The sequence below is a fragment of the Sebastes fasciatus genome, chromosome 7 (assembly GCF_043250625.1).
Source record: "Sebastes fasciatus isolate fSebFas1 chromosome 7, fSebFas1.pri, whole genome shotgun sequence".
NCBI classification, from domain to species: domain Eukaryota; kingdom Metazoa; phylum Chordata; class Actinopteri; order Perciformes; family Sebastidae; genus Sebastes; species Sebastes fasciatus.
In genome coordinates this window covers 24,927,214-24,944,277 of record NC_133801.1, presented here as the reverse complement: position 1 = coordinate 24,944,277, position 17,064 = coordinate 24,927,214, and the positions used below count along the sequence as shown (strand labels likewise).

At 40.4% G+C, this 17,064-nt stretch overlaps 1 protein-coding gene across 1 annotated transcript in view; it reads left to right on the top strand.

The window, feature by feature from the left end:
* The window catches only part of rpa1 (replication protein A1), a 38,312-nt gene extending 21,460 nt beyond the window's left edge, over nt 1-16,852 (top strand). Inside the window, exons 14-17 of the mRNA XM_074639892.1 lie at nt 4,410-4,586; nt 5,872-5,979; nt 6,258-6,344; nt 16,047-16,852. Of these exons, the coding sequence (XP_074495993.1) occupies nt 4,410-4,586; nt 5,872-5,979; nt 6,258-6,344; nt 16,047-16,151 (477 nt within the window). The 3' untranslated portion in view covers nt 16,152-16,852. The remainder of the gene's footprint in view (nt 1-4,409; nt 4,587-5,871; nt 5,980-6,257; nt 6,345-16,046) is intronic.
* Nucleotides 16,853-17,064: the final 212 nt, after the last annotated feature.

Below are 17,064 nucleotides of genomic sequence, written 5' to 3'. Positions count from 1 at the left end.
TTGTTATTCAAGGATGATTCTTTGAAGATATTCAAGGACAAACTGAAAAGACTGGTGTTGAATCCCAAACAATAAATATGAAAGTGCTCACAGTCAAGCAGCAAATTTAAAAAACCCACAGTACACAATGCATGTCTCTATAGTCTGGCTGTAGTGTAACCTTGTCACTTGTAGCTATGCTTTGCAAAGGTACGTTTAGCTGAGAGTCAGCGTGATAAATCTTCATAAAATCACTGCACCACCAGATGTGTGTGCTTAAAATCAGATCCCGATCATCTCCTCATTAATAACCACTGTATTGTGGGTGTCCTTTCACAGTCTTGGTGTGTATGTTCATGGTGAAAGTCACTCTTATCTCTGGTATTGATTACATAGGCTCTATTCTTTGCCCTCTGTAATGAAATTACTGCCCACAGATAAGTAAAGTAATATGTGTTCTTTAATTTTCCCTTTTTCATTTCTACTGTTGAGGGAAATGGTGCTCACAGAAGTGTATAAATTGTCTAGAGCTCATAGTGTGACCTGTGCAGAGATCTTAACTTGTGTAATTTAACATAATTTAACATGCTATGCACATTAGTAATCATCACAGTATGATGAAAATATCCCATTAAGACTACAGGACAATTAATAGATGCGAGCGATTATGATAGGGCACCAAGAGACACAAGAAGAACAGATTTGTTCTGTTGTTCTGTTTGGAAGCTCAAAGAAGACTTGAGAGCCCATAATTTCTTGGAAAAGAAAGGGAAATACAAAAATACATGGATTAAACCAGAATAGCAGTCTTATTTTTTTTTCCTTTCACACACCACATCCAATCTTTTTTTCTCTTAAAAACAAACTAGGCCTACAAAACACTAGGGCTCTCTCTCTCACACATAATGCGTGCATATGAGAGAGAGGGAGAGAACCTCCTTCTCTTTACAAGCGTCCGTCGCCTCTCACCCTTCACTCGGTCAGTCAGTCAGTAAGAGAAACAGATCTCAGTCAGATATACAGCTGCTAGAAAAGGTTTTTTTCCTCTCGTGGCAGGCTGTGTCAGACTAAAAACCCCTGCTGCCGTTGCGTCTTTACGCGCGGAGCATCCTGTTGCGGTCATCGGGCTTGAGCCCCGCTAAGCCTGTGCATTAACACGACTTTGGGAGGGGAGACGACAACAACACACTGTCTTTCCTCATTATTTACTTATATTGTACTTTACTTTGCTAATATTGTTTAATGAGAGATGAGGGTAAAAATCGGAGGTCAAAGATTTTCCTTTCTATTGAAATGAAAACGGCGACAAAATGAGCAATAATCACATCAGATAAATTACAGCGAAAGCCAATAAAAAGGTATTTGTTCATATGTTGTCCTATAAACAAAGTAATAAATAAATAGACTGTAGCCTATGCCAACATAAAATAAAATACCTGGCTTTATTTGGACTGACTTTCAATCTCCTCCGCTGCGTTTCAGTACCCAGGACAACGGCCAGATGCTGGAATAAATTAGTAATGCTGCTTTTAGGTTCTACAAACTTTACAGCAAACGGTGCTCTGCTCGAGGTTAGACGCTGAAGAAAACCCTCGCATCGCGTTTCCCATGAACTACAGCAGCTCGGGGAAGTGGAGGCGGTTCCGTACCGTATTTACTCAAGTTAAAGAGAAAATCAATTTTCATCTCTAAACATCGTCCTAAACCATTAATTCAAATTGATTGATAGAATCGATTTATCTCCCAGCTCTATCTTTAAGTGTCAATTAAGTGAAAAATACGTTTTGGTGAATGAGTAATTTCAAGGATTTCTATGCATTGGTTAAGCTGCGTGCGTGTCTGCTGCCCGAGGCTGTGAGTGACCCCGTCCTACTTCTGGTGCCCTCATAATTCTTTCTGATATGGCCACAACTGCAGGATTCCCAGTCACAGTGAATGGCTTATTGCTTCCCATTATGCCTCTTTTAGTGTAGCCACTTCAGCTATTCTATCACCTGGAGACCTTCCAATGCAGCTTAAGCAGCCCCATCTATCTCTTTTTTTCCTCTTAAATTCCAAACCCCCAATCCTGACTGTAACCATTAGCCCCCTGTCAGGAGAAGGGCTTCTCGTGGCATTAGCTTCCTGCTGTTCAGGAGGAAAGGTTTGACCCTGGGCTATATGGAGGCCTTTGCTCCTCCTTAGCATGGCGTGTGATGAGGCCCGGTACTGACAAAAGAAGCTGAACCAAGGCCGTCCTCAACCCCTCTGAGACATCCCGTACACGGGGGCACGGGGGTCAGGCCTCTCAACACCACCACTCCCCCCCTAACCAAAGTCTGTTGCAATTAATTGTGCCTGTCACAAAGTCTTTGTGTCACAATCTCAAGTTTCCACATTGCTCCCGTGCCCTCTCTGACAGCATGTGGTCACCCCCTCCTCCTGTTGGCTTGACACCGCATTTGTAAAGGCTAAAAACAAGTTCTTCTGTCACCTTTCCACCGTTGGCAGCCCCGGTCAGTCACACACACTAATTGAAGAGGTATTTACTTGATTAATTGCACCTCCTTTTTTTGAAAAAGCAGCAGAGGTTGATGTTTGGGTTGTTTTTGTTGGTAAATCAAAACAATGATAAAAAAAAGCCAGTGGCTGCTGGCGTTGGAACAGGATGATTTTCTCTTATTTTGTTGCTGTCATTTACCACATTAAAGCACTTCTTTATTTATCCAAAATGACACGGAGTATCAATTGTCCTGTTTTTTGGAAGTTAATTGGGGTCGAATGCCTTTCACGTACTAACACAATGGACAGTGCTCGGAGAAAAGAGAGGAAATAATTGACTTTCATTGTGCTTTCAGGAGATGTTCTCTTTTTGAATAAGTTGTTTTTCTTGTTTATTTCTTTAGCAAATGTTAGAAACGTTATTAGAGGTTTTTTAAAGCTCAAGGTACCACTCAGCATTGAGGTATCTTGATTGCGTACCAATTTTGAAAAAGCTGTTCTTGACACTGAAATATTTTAATGATGCTTTCTCAGTCCTTTGGAGAAACTCTAATTACAGATGACTGTGGCCTTGAGTGTTTCCAGTTAACATATTAGTATTTACTTAGTGGCATTAATGATTGGTTAATTGTACCTTTTTTTAGGGCTGCACTATTATGGCCAAAATGATAATCACGATTTTAGCGACAAAATATTTTATTACCATTTTGCATTTAAATAAACAAACTTGAACACACGATAATGTAATCAATGGAACCTCTGTTAACGGAGCGTTATACCCATGTACTGTCGGCAGACGAGCCGGTCACTGTGATTACTTTGAGCAGCATGCATGAGAATGAGATGAGTGTCTGATTAAGTTAGTTCTGTCAAATGTTTTAAGGTTGTTCCTCCACAGCTTATTTTGGACTTGCAGTTGTGTCAGATTGCGATCTTTATGTCTTCTTCACTCACGCTCATGTGGGTGACGTTGCTGACTGTGCTACTGTGTGCTGACGTAAAACCATGTGGCGGCTGCAGATGTGTGTGTGTGTGTGTGTTACCAGCAAAAAACTCTGATATATGAGACTGCTGAAAACCTGCCGGCTTCAATCGGCTGCTGATTGACAGTGCATCTCTTGCGGAGCACGCATTTCAAACGTCAATATCGCAGTCGATCATTTTCATTTAATTGTGGGAAGCCAAAATCGGGATTGCAATTAATATTTGATTAATTCTGCAGCCCTAACTTATAGTAGCAAGCTGGCAGGCCTTTTGCTCTGCTCCCTGACTCTGAACAAGCACCTTTTAGCCTTTTATCAAAGCGTGCGGGGGCCTAGTGTCCTCTCTGTTGTCAAAGCCAATGCTAGGGTTAGTAGGAAGAGGGGGGACTGTCCAAAACAATTAGCTGTTAGGGTGCAACAACTATCTGTCGAGTACATTAGGGCCTGCCCTTCATGAGGAGGAGATGTGACTCATCTGCAAAACATGTTGGAACTTTTCACCCCTTCATTGCAGCACATCCAGAGCTGCTTCTTGTTTATCATCTAATTCTATTTCCACTGTGAAATTCATGTCACTGTGTTGGGTGTTTTCCATTCAGACTTGAAGTGTTTCCTCAAGGCTGTTTATGTGCAGCCGGTTTCAAAAGTTTGCTTGTTCCCCCACAAACGCAGCAGCTACCTCGCTAGTTTGCATTTGTGTCAGAGCCATTTGGATTCTGTCTGGGACTGTAACTTGTGCATCTGCTACCCAAATGCTTTCTGACGGTTCACATACACCATTATGCTCCTTAAAATGTCATCTTAATGTTAATTCCATGCTGTTTTGTTCCTAGTTTCCTCAACATATTTAACATACAAAACACAAAGGTCGATAAAGAGAGAAGACATCTAGCAGGAAACACGTTCCAGTGACATTCTGCAATGAACTTTTGTTAATATAAATATTTGTTTATATTCCCTTTTTAGGCAGACTACTACACCTGCATAGCTACCATAGTCTACCTGCGCAAGGAGAACTGTCTTTACCAGGCCTGTCCCAGCCAAGACTGTAACAAGAAAGTGGTCGACCAAAACAACGGAATGTACCGCTGCGAGAAGTGTGACAAAGAGTTCCCCAACTTCAAGTACCGCCTTATCCTTTCGGTAAGTGACTCCGCACTGGTGGCTTCATGAAGACTTTTTTTTCAGCTGTGCCACACATGCACTTACACACAACAAGCATACATGCCAATGCACATATCTTAAATGCCTGTTCTTCCTGCTTAGTCTTGAGCAGATGCCTCTACCTATGCATGTCATCCTTCTAGTCATTCTCCTTGCACTCTGTCTGTTGGTTGATTGAATTTGATGATTAGAAAAACGCATAACACTGCATTGCAGTCATTACATATTGTGCTTCAAGAAGGGAACCTTTTTTTTTATAGCGGATTTTATTTGCCAAGCTTGGGAGAGAAGGCAGAATATTTAGTTTTAGACTGAGCTGTAAAATAACCTGTGATTTTGTAATTGAATGAAATGTTATGAAATGTTTGACCACTGCAACTGTATATTTGATGTCTTATAAACCCAAGAGGGTTGGGCACGAAAATAAAGAATCAAATCAATCAATCACGTATGTAAAAAATCCCAGAGGATTAAAACACAATAAAGCCTGAAGGCTTATTTCCATTGTGGTCCTCCTAACTTACTGTCCTTATTCTGTCTCCCGGGTCTCAAGCCCCTCTCTCCCCTTATGACCCACTCCTTCTGGTTCAACGTTGTCCCAATCTGCTCTTTGTAATTCAATTTTGAATAATAATAGTGAGTAATAGTAATTCAACTCTGCTGTTTCTGTGACAGTGTAATGATGGCTAATTTTACATTCTTTAGTGTTTACGTCAGAGCTATGTCGGGTTAATTGCTGCAATTTTCCATACCGTGTTAGTCATTTTTACAGAAAGTGCAGAGAGGAACACAAATACAGGCCCTTTTTCTCTCAGCTTGTTCATAAACAAACGTTATTTGGAAAGAACAAATACCAACATTAAATACAAAAAACTCTCATAGTCAGCAACACAGCAATTGCAGCCAGGCGTCTGAACTAAGCGGCTTTTGTTTTGTAACCACTCGCCAGCCGACATATTGTTATTCTTCACAAGCTGTAGCATAAGCTGTGAATTTGCTTCCACTCTATGTATCACAAGAGCACCGTGACTCCGCTTGCGTTGCCAGGTTTGCCAGCAGGATATAGGCTAATTAGAGGATGTAATGATTTTTTTAAGAGCAGAGACATGTGTTGAGTTAACATACCGTATTTTAGCATCCAGCAACGACTCTATCTAACAAACAAAACAATTTAAACAAGAGCATTGATCTATACATCTGTGTATGTGCATCTAACTTTTCTTCCTATTCACTCTTGCCTTTTGTTTTGTATATAATCCGACAGGCCAACATTGCAGATTACGCTGACAACCAGTGGGTGACTTGCTTCCAGGAGAGTGCAGAGGCCATCCTGGGCCAGAACGCAGCTTACCTGGGACAGCTCAAGGACTCGGTGAGACTCCCCTTCCTGAATATAATACCAGCCTCAGGAAATGGCACGGCTCTGCTACTGCCAAACACTCCTGCATAGACAAATCTGTGTTAAAGACACCTACTGTGCTTTCGTCTCTTCCAGGCACGATTACTTAGAAAAATCACAGGAGTTGTTTTTCCCAGTATTCAGTTAGCAGACACTTACTTTATTTTGCACTTGAAACTGTGATGAACGTTTGATTAAAAGAACATGTGCGCCTCTTGAAATTGAGCCAATCAACCGTCTCTCAATTTCAGAACGAAGCCGCCTTTGACGAGGTCTTCCAACAAGCCAACTTCAACACGTTTGTCTTCCGCAGCAGAGTGAAGCTAGAAACATACAACGTAAGTAAAAAAGCAGGAATGGTAATTAGTGTGATAAAAATGCCTACGGGTTTGTTGCCATCGTACCGTCTTGCTGTAACAAAATAGAAAATGTACCTGTTTATAAGACTGGGAGTGATAAAAACGATGGCAGCTTCAATCCCCCCGAAACCACCAGCATTCCTTTGTAAGCAGAAAATGCAAAGCACGTAAACAGGTTCTTTGTGTTAGCTGTTTATGTTTTTCCTCCTTGATAGTTTTCCCATTCATTATCAGAACTACCCTGCTTTCATTTTGACTGACAGAACCATCTCTAAAAAAAAAAAAAAAAACTCCTCCAAGTGTTTGTCCTAGAATGCTGCTCATTTTCAGTGGCTTTGTGAAGGGTGCACGCACAGATTAGCCGCGGTCACTATTTCCTGAAGGCCACACAGATAGTGGCTTGTTTCGAGGGAAGCGCATAAAAGAATTGATTGGGCTGGGAGTCTGAGCAGGAAGTCTGGAGCCGAGCCAGAGGCTGCATCCGCCTTCAAAAACCCACAGAAGAGGCCACTGTGTCTGTCACATTCAGCTCAGCATCCTAACTGCCAATGGCACTGCTGCAAGCATGTATTGGCTGCTGCCTCCACACTCGTATTCCTTCAACAGAGACACCTGCAACCCCTCTTTCAGTCTATTTTTCTCCTCCTCAATGCTACAAGCCAGCCATTGTGCCGCGCTCTCACATGTTGTCATGTGCGCAATTCCGTATTTGCTTGATGTTTGGACAAAGCAAGTTAATGACACCCATCCATCCTGTTACATCATAGCGAGACTTGAGGGTAACGTCGGTATTTTTCAACCCTATTTCCCCATGTGTTTGTGTCTAAGTGACTAATGGGGACAACAATTTTTTAAATTGGTCCAGTATTGAGCGAGAGCGCTGCAGCCGGTAGCGGCTCAAGGGGCTCCAATGTAGTCACTCGAAGGCAATTCCTCACCGTCAATTTACGTCCACTAAAAGTGCTTGTTTTTGCCACTGACAGCCTCAGATTATTATTATAAGTGTCTGACAACATTATGGAAAGGACCCTACAGAGAAATGAAACCTTTTTCTTACCCTTCACTTGAACCGGTCAGTTTGTTATCGTGTGTCTCGCTTGGAGAAGTCTCGTTTTATGAAATCTTGCGTCACATCCACAATGTTGAAGTCTGCTAAATATTCCGCCATGGCCATTGAAAATCATTTTGATAACACTAAGCTACGCTTTCTGTACTCCAACACCCACAAACTCTGACAACACCGGTATCCCGTGGCGCTCAAAGGGGGTAGAGCAGGTCGTCCATCAATCGGGAAGGTCTGTGGTTCGATCCCCGGCTCCTCCGGTTACATGTCGAAGTGTCCTTGAGCAAGACACTTAACCCCAAATTGCTCCCGAAGGCTTAACCATCGGTGTGTGAATGAGTATTTAGATTAGATCCTGATGGGCAAAGGTGAATGCTGACATGTAGCGTAAAATGCTTACAGTGGTCGGAAGATTAGAAAAAGCTCTATATAAAAGCAAGTCTATTTATATTTCCCAGTACTCTCTCCACTCTCACTCCATCGTTGTCTTCCAGCAACAAGTCACATGACACAATAACAAACAGACCGGATCAAGCGAACGTTAAAAGAAAAATGTTTTATTTCTCTGCAGGGTCCTTTCCATAATGTTGTCAGACACTTAATAATAACAGTGTGAGTCTGTCAGCGGCAAAAACAAACCCTTTTAGTGGATGCAAATTGGCGGCGAGGAATTGCCTCGAGCGCTCATTTAGCGGCTGCCGATTACAGCATTATACCTCAAAAAGTGTTTTTCCCATTAGTCACTTAGACACAAAACATGAGAAAAATAGGGGTCCAGGTTGAAAAATACTAAAGTTACACTTCAACAGAAAACTCAGTAACAAGGTTTATCAGTTGAGAAAATTATACTCATTTGTAATTCAATCAAGAACCTGTCACATGAGGAGTAGGATGAAATTATCTCTTATAACGACATTAAAACACAGACTGCCAGCACATTTAAAGGTCACCTTGGCTAATTTTGTGACGGTAGACATCAGAGTTTTAGCCGTATGCATACATGTTCACATGAAAGCTAAAAAATACTTGACCAATTAGTTGGTCAAAAGAATAATTAAATAATTTTTTTTTTGGTCATTTTTAATCAAATTAACATACATTGCCTTGTTCCAGCTGTAAAATGTGATGTTTTGCTGCTTTTCTATGCTTCTATCTCATTGAACAAGTCAGTCCAAAGACGGTTGATCAGACAAAACAAGCAATTTGAAGCAGTCAAAATGTGACGGGCTTTTGTCCCTATTTTCTGACATTTTGTAGACTAAACGCATAATCTATTAATTGGGGAAAAATTCTGATCGTTAGAGTAATTAATAGTGAAAATAATCGTCAGTTGGAGCCTTATACAATATACCGGTATTACATACAGCAAAGTGCAGCTAACAACTTGATTAGTATCACAAGTTATACCGTGGTCTGGGTGAATTCTTGATTCTGATTGGCTGCTGGGTGACCATTAACTCCTGATACTGGACACCTGCTAAGTAGTTTCAGTGAAACTGTTCACCGTTCTAAATGAATACGCTGGCTACAAAAACATCTGAATATCTTATTTACAACACGGAGTGTAAAGTTAGTCTTTCAGTGCATCGTCCTCTGAACACCACAGGGTGGCGACTGTAACACACAAGCTGCATGAAGTACGTTTACGCTGCCCCTCTGAAATAACTTGTATCACATAAAGCGATCATCTCCCATTGGCTATTCAGCTCCCTACTTCAGAATGTGGCTGACCGAGTACACATACTGTATAACATTATGTTCCTGAAAATCTTGATATGGATTTGAGGACAATGACATGGCTGGATAGCTAACTAGTCTTGTTGTTGTTAAGCATGATGTCAATTTATATTTACAGTTTGTCTTATTGACTTTGAATCTTGCACAACGTTAGCGTTCTGGCCCGTAGCTGAGACAAACGGTTCTATGAGCTGGGCAGACTAGAAATATCTCCCGTTGGCCAAGTCGTAGCTAAGGTCCGTCCTATTTACTGGAGCTGTTAAAACGTTTCCATTGCATAAGAACCTTATGGGATGCTATTGATTTTGCCAGGTATTAGCAAACCCTCAGGGTTACCAGGGACATGGAGGGAATGGATTTTTGAAAAACTCATGAAAATATAATCTAATGGTCTTCATTTTTTTTCTTTGGCAAATGACCACTGTATAAGCGGGATAATGCACTTCGAGGTGTCCATTATCAGGAATTAATGGACTCCACATTGTCCATTAATGCGTAATAATGGACACCTTTTCGAGCATTAACCCTTACATAATGACTCTGCACTTGTTATTAAGAATTATCAGGATTTATAGGACCTTAGAATCAAAATCAAATCAAAGTATTATGATGCTCTTATCATTTGTTGCTCAACATCTCACAGAAAAAGATTAAAATAAGCATGACACTCTTAATAAGAAAACCAAGACGCTGCTGAGGGAGCAGAGTGTCCCATTAAGGATCCAAACTACGTTCAAGTTTAATTAATGTCACTCTGGCATAAACATTCTCATATAAATGAGCATAAAGCCTTTTTTAAGGATGAATACGGGGTGCCAAAGTTGTGCCACTTAAGATAGTTTTCTTGCTTATTAAATAAAAACTGCGTATTTATCAAAACAAGTGAGATGAGCTGTCGGCTCATGTGGGCGTGATGCATAATGTAATTATTTTCACACAAATCAATGGCAAACTTGGCATTCCAGATATTTATTATTTTGATATTGCGTGTAGGTGATTGCATTGTAACTCTCAAAATGTCAGTGGATAAGTGACTTTATTACTATACATGCGTTACTGTCAAAAATCAATCTTTTGAATATTACCACTCAGTACTTGACTCTTTGACGGTCTTAAATCTTTTACTCGCCTGACATTAGGAATGTCTGCTTGCGGCTATAATATCCAAACTGCTGTGCTGTTATTAAGGTCTCATTGTCCCTGCAGGCCGCGTCTAGACGTTGTAACTGATTTAAGTGTCTCAAAAGGATGACACTTGATGACAAAGCTGATATTGAACATCCGAGGCTTTTCATTGCAGCTACGGTCTAGTCTTTACCACTGCAGGCCCACTTTCAAATCAGTCGCCTAATATTTTCCTGCCTGTCTTACAAGATGTGACCATCAGTGATCACAAGATGTGACCATCAGTGATCGCATGATGAGGTCTGTAACGTTATTCTGGGGGCAACAGAGCAGGGTAAGGTGTGAGTATAGAGAGTAATGAAGTGGTTCCCAACACTTCTTGTCCTTACTGCTACTGGTTTTCTATTCCACCGAATATCAATTGCATTTGACCAGTTTTCCAGGGCTGCAGCGTAAGAACCGCTGCTGTATCATTGTATGCAATGATGAAATATCCAGGTAACATGTAGGTTAGAGATTTAAGCCTTTGAAAACGGAGATCGTTGTTTGCACGATCCTGTTTAACTCGGATCTAAAATAAAAACCATAATAGCTACGGCATTCATTCTTTTTGCAGCAGAAAGCTACGGCTTCTGTCTTTGGCGTCATCACGTTGTATGCTTGTGATGACATCAATATGTTATGTTATGTGCAGTACAAATGTGGTGAAACGTGCAGTGGTGCCAGAGTATTGCCTCTTAAAGGCCGCAGGAGATCGCTGCTGCTCATAAATATGAGCATATCTCAAAAACTAAACAATACGCATAGTTCAAATAACTTATGGAGTGTGACATATTTTGTTCACGTTTCTACATTTAGAAATCTTTTGAATCTATATGTTTTGTGTAGGGCTGTCAATCGATTAAAATATTTAACCGCATGATTGTCCATATTTAAATTAAATTTATATTTGCAAAATTAATCGCACTCTTTCAGTTCAAAATGTACCTTAAAGGCAGATTTGTCAAGTAATTAATACTCTTATCAACCTGGGAGTGCACAAATATGCTTGATTTATGCAAATGTATGTACTGTATGTATTTATTGCTCAAATCATAACATGGCAAACTGCAGCCCAACAGGCAACAACAGCTGTCAGTGTGCTGACTTGACTATGACTTGCCCCAAACTGCATGTGATTATCATAAAGTGGGCATGTCTGTAAAGGGGAGACTCGTGGGTACCCATAGAACCCATTTTCAATCACATATCTAGAGGTCAGAGGTCAAGGGACCCCTTTAAAAGTGGCCGTGACGGTCTTTTCACAAGAAAATTTAACATAGTTTGGAGTGTTATTTAGTCTCCTTGGCGATAAGCTAGTATGACACAGGTTTTCTAGTTTCATATGATACCAGTATCGTCACCTCTAGCTTTAAAACTGAGCCCGCTACAACCTCCGAAAGATTGATTGCGTTAAAGAAATTAGTGCCATTTAAACAAATTTGCTTTAACGCATTATCATCACGTTCACTTTGACAGCCCTAGTTTTGTGTTTATTTAGTAAAAATTTTTAGTATATTTTACATGTCAGATTTTAGTTTCTTTTTAAATTTATGACACAATTTCAACACTTTAATGAATTATTATGGTTTATTGATTTACATAACCTTTTAGTTTAGGTTGTACAGATTTTGAGGATATGAAGCATTTGAAGATACTCCAAGAAATGACATCACAATGAGCAAAAAACACCAATGGTAGGCAGTGGCGGACAGTTTCTATTGCAGAGTTCAAAGGGTTAAAGTGAAGATTTGACTGATTTAGTTACTCATTAGGATGCTGGTGTACGAGCGTCCGTGCCAATTTGCAGTTGACTCTTCCTCCCCGCTGCTCTTGTTTAAAGGCTGTATAGAAGATAACATTTTCTGTTTTGCAAGTATGAAACGGTTAGTTTCCTTGGCTGCTGTTTGCTGTAAGTGTTCCTGGCAAGTTTAAAGCTGTTTGAAAAAGGTCACAGTGGAACAAATTTATGTGTGTGTTGTTCCTGTGGTGCTCGTGTGTGTGTGTGTGTGTATACACACCAGCAGTGATGGCTGTAGGGGGAGTCAGCACAGGTCGCCCAAGTGTGGATCAACACCCAACTTGGCTTTGCGATGTTGGCTGCATACAGATTCTCACTCACACACCTCATATTCACCCACTCATCAACCGCAACCATAGTTTTAACATCACTGTCAGTGTGTATGATGCATGTTCATAAACACTGTTCTAATGCCCTGTTCAGCAGAGGAAGAAAACCCTGCTGTTATTCTATTATCGATTAGCATCATGTTCCAATTAAAAAATCTGATGGATTTCCCTCTTCCTTTGCCAAAATGTAATTTAACCGTAGTGTGTAAAAGTGTCTGGCCAGACGGGGGTGTGCAGGTATTAACTAGGGCTTCACCTTTACAGATATTACATTTGAAACTTCTGCATTGATGATTACATTCCAGTCACAGAGCTAAGCATCTCATTTCCTGAAAGTTAAATCCACGGCGACCTTTTAGAAAGCCAGACGGTCGGCTAACAACACTTAAAGGTGCCCTGTGGAGTTTCCCCTGTAAACAAAGTTTCTGTTTATATTCAGTGTAACCCACCAAAACACATTGTGTGTATCCTTGAGGCCTGACGAACGTGCGTGTGAATGCATTTTCTTACTTTCACAAACCTTTGCAAAGCTGTTTTTTTTTTTCCTCCCATATTCTAAATCCATGTTTAACTGTTGATCAGTGTAATTGCATTATACTAATTCAAAAACACTTCTCCATAGCGCTACTGGAGGTCACAAACTCCACAGGGCACCTTTTAACAACTGATCTGACAACACATTCTCATTCCCAACTCGTCAAATACCAACGTTTGGTCAGTGGCCCTTCGCTTCTAGCGTCAGTTTTGGACGTGTCAGGGACAGCATGTCAGTTTCCACTCATTACATGCATAGTCCATTATCTGCTTATCCCATTTGGGGTCGCGGGGGGGGGCCTGGAGCTAATCCCAGCTGACATTGGGTGAAGGCAGGGTACACACCCTGTGCAGGTCGCCAGACTATTACAGGGCTACATGCATAGTGTCTTTTCAAAATAAAGTGTTCAAATGAAATGTACAGTTTCCACTCGTTACATGCACACATTCTCTTTTTTTTTTTAAAAACTTGCGTCTTCACAGGAAACGTAGTTTCCACTCGTTACATGCATAGTGTCTTTTCAAAATAAACTTCTGTGTTCACAGGAAACGTACAGTTTCCGCTCGTTACATGCAAACAGTCTAGGCAACAAAAGCACTTGGTTAGGCTTAGGAAAAGGTTAAAATAAGTATGTTTGCTACATAACTGGCGTTGCATAAGTAAACATTATAAAACTACAGTAAAAAAAAATAGTCACCGTTGACTTGGTTTCACCCGGGACACAAACATGGGTTTACATTGGAGTTAGCTAAAAGCCCGGTGTGTCTCATACAGACGCTAAAAGGTGCTTTGGTACGTCGGTATCAGACGCCAAGGGGCTTTGACCAAATGTCTGTATGTGACGAGTTGGGAGTGAGAACGGGTTGGTTCTGAAGATATTGCCATAATCCTCAAAGATGATCCACATGTATTCCTTCTACTGCGCAGTAAAGGGGGTTTTAACCCGTTTCCCATATTGCACCCATTTCCTAACTCAACACCAAGATAGTAATCCACAAGTGACACATTCGTTTTGTACAATGCATTACCAAAGTTTTAAGTATCACATTCATTTATCTATATTGAGGTTTAGTTTGACAGTTCATTCTACTTGATGTCAAACTATAGTGATGAAGTCTTACATTATTTTATGTTTTTGTATACTTGTCCATATTTCTCTTGCATCATACAAAACAAGCAGAGATTTATAACGGGCTATTTTGAAAGAATGCGGGCACCGGTCCAAAGGAAGATGATTTACATTTCACCCACTTGAGCTGCAGAGGATTAATGGAGACGAGAGGAGTGTAACCTCTGTTTAAATGCAGAGAATAATGGCCCTGGCAGAAATGACCTTCCCCCGTCTAGACAGCTGTGGAGGTGGCTACGGCTTTAAAAGCTGCCTCCTTTTTTATTATTTTTGAAACATTCATCTGAATGCCAACACAATTCACATAGTCCAAACAGTAACCCACTTCATCATAGGGGAAGAGAGGAAGGCTATATATAGTAGTTTTCCAGGATGGATAGATACACAGTAGAGCCCAAAAGTTATTGGATTTTTTTGGGGCGATACCGATACGTTTATCACACACACACACACACACACACAGTTTTTGCAATGATCCCTCAAATTTGACACAAATCAGACACTTGTGACAAAGATGTTTAACATTAAACTTCATTGACCAAAATGACATCAGTGCACTGAAACCGTAAACTTCAATGGGAATTAAATAATCAAGTCAGTTGCTCAGAAAACAAGAGGAACAAAAAAGAGAAAATGAGCGACCATTTCTTGAACTCTCGGCATGCGTCGTAGATTGTTTACTTCGGCCGCATGTGCGCTCTTCCCAAATACGTTTTTCCGCTGTAGCCATATTGAATGGCATGTAGTATCGATGATCCAGAGTGTGTAATCCGCCTATGTGTCGCAGTCGGTATGTTGATGGAAGTCAGGCATAATGTGCGACCTGTGTGCAGTCGGGGCGTCAGCAAGACACATGGCGGGACTGAGAATGAGTGACACAAAGGTTGTCATGGACAGTATTATATTAATTATATTGAAAAGGGAAAATGATGGGGTCATTGTTTATTAGGGGTGGGAATCACCAGAGGCTCCATGATAGATTATTGCAATACTTAAGTCACGATACGATCTTATTGCGATTTTAAATATTTTGCGATATGCTGAGTATTGCGATAAGATATATTGTGATTTATTCGATTTTTTAGTATGCAGTTGGTCACAGTCTGATTTATCTAATAAGATACAGTTTTCACTCTGCTCATCTCAGTTTTCATTCACATATCTTGAGGTCAGAGGTCAAGGGACACCTTTTGAAAATGGCCATGCCTGTTTTTCCTCGCCAAAATTTAGCGCAACTTTGGAGTATTATTTAGCGTTCATCCTGACAAACTAACATGACATGACATGATTCCTTTAGGTTTTTCTAGTTTCATATGATACCAGTATCTTCACTCTAGATTTAAGACTGAGCCCGCTACAACCTCTGAAAGACAGAATAGTGGCCAAGCCAACCCCTATTTTGTTTTATTAACTTTCCAGCTATGTATTTCACAAATTGTTTTGCCACAGTATTGTAAGTCGGAGCATGCTCTGCTGAACAAACTGTGATGACAACATTTCTAAATGACTTTTTCCGCAATATATTCTGTAAATATCTGCGAAAATCTGACAACATATACAGTACACTGATACCGATATATCTGTGATAAGCTAATATCAGCCGATAAAATCGGTCGGGCTCTGATGGATGGTGTGTGTTAACATATGTAATGCACCTTGGAGTCTTGAGTATGTTAAATCCAGGCAGATTTATACAAGCTAGTTTTAAACACAATAGGAATTTTGTTGGAAAAATCACCTGTATTAACATCATATGCCGACAAGAATCTATGTGTACAGTGGAAAAAAAATAGTGTGTAGTTCCTAAATTATTTAACTACGTAATCTTTGTTTGGCGGCCACACACTGAAAGCTGTGTGTCAGAATTTGCCGGTCTGGTTTATATGTCATATTGAATGATTTTTCTTATTGTGTGTTTAACAGGATGAATCCAGGATCAAGGCTACAGTGATGGAAGTGAAGCCCGTTAACCACAGGGACTACATCCAGAGGTTGATCATGAACATAAGGAAACTGGCTGTTCAGTAGGAACTTCTGATCTCTGCAAAGTATTCTTTTGCTCATTTTGCAAGTTTGCTTTTTTCTGTGTATTCAAAAAACGCTCTTAATGTACGACAACGTTTTGCTTACAAAGCGCTTTTTGTTTATTTTACTTCCTGTGAATGAGTTACCTTTAAAGTACTTATGACTATTCACCTGTCCTTTGTGAAATAATGACAGGCGACATGATTCTGTTTTGTTTGTGAAAATAACGGACACAACTTTTTTTTCTTTCTTTTTGTTATTTGGGGAAGCAGAACAGAGAGTGGGTCAGTAAGCCACAAAAGAAAATCATCAGCGTGTCTGTCTTTAAGTCAGCCAGTTGTTCCTGGACTGTGGTCATGTGTGGGTGGTGGCTGCTTTAAGCCCAGGACGAGTACAGCAGCTAGCACGCTTTTCACTTTTCTGACGTGCACTCAAAAACAGCTAGGCTGGACCTGCACATCCCTGATAAGACCGTTTACTCTCCCACTCTCTTTTTTTTTTGTGCTCCGTCTCTCACATACTTGCAAACATAAGCACATATACACATGCACAGTGCAGACCTAAGTGGGAAATGTACTGCAGTCTATTTAAGTAGATACAATATTATTGTATCTTATTATTTTTTCAATGCCCGGAACTGTTTTGTGTTCTGTATTTTTCGTTTTCTTTGTGATAACTGTGATAATAAAGATGTTTGTAATCAAGTTAGTGTTTTATTATTGTCTTATTTGTATTAATTGAAGTACATAATCGTAAATCTGTGGAGCTGACACAACTATCCCTCACAGCTGCTGATCCTAACCTGTGCAAATTGAAAGCAAACAAAAACATGTAGACTTTTTTTTTTTTTTTTTAGGAGTTGCACTTTTTGTGTAGAGGATTTATCCGCGGCCTGGCGCACAATGGCCTCTATCTC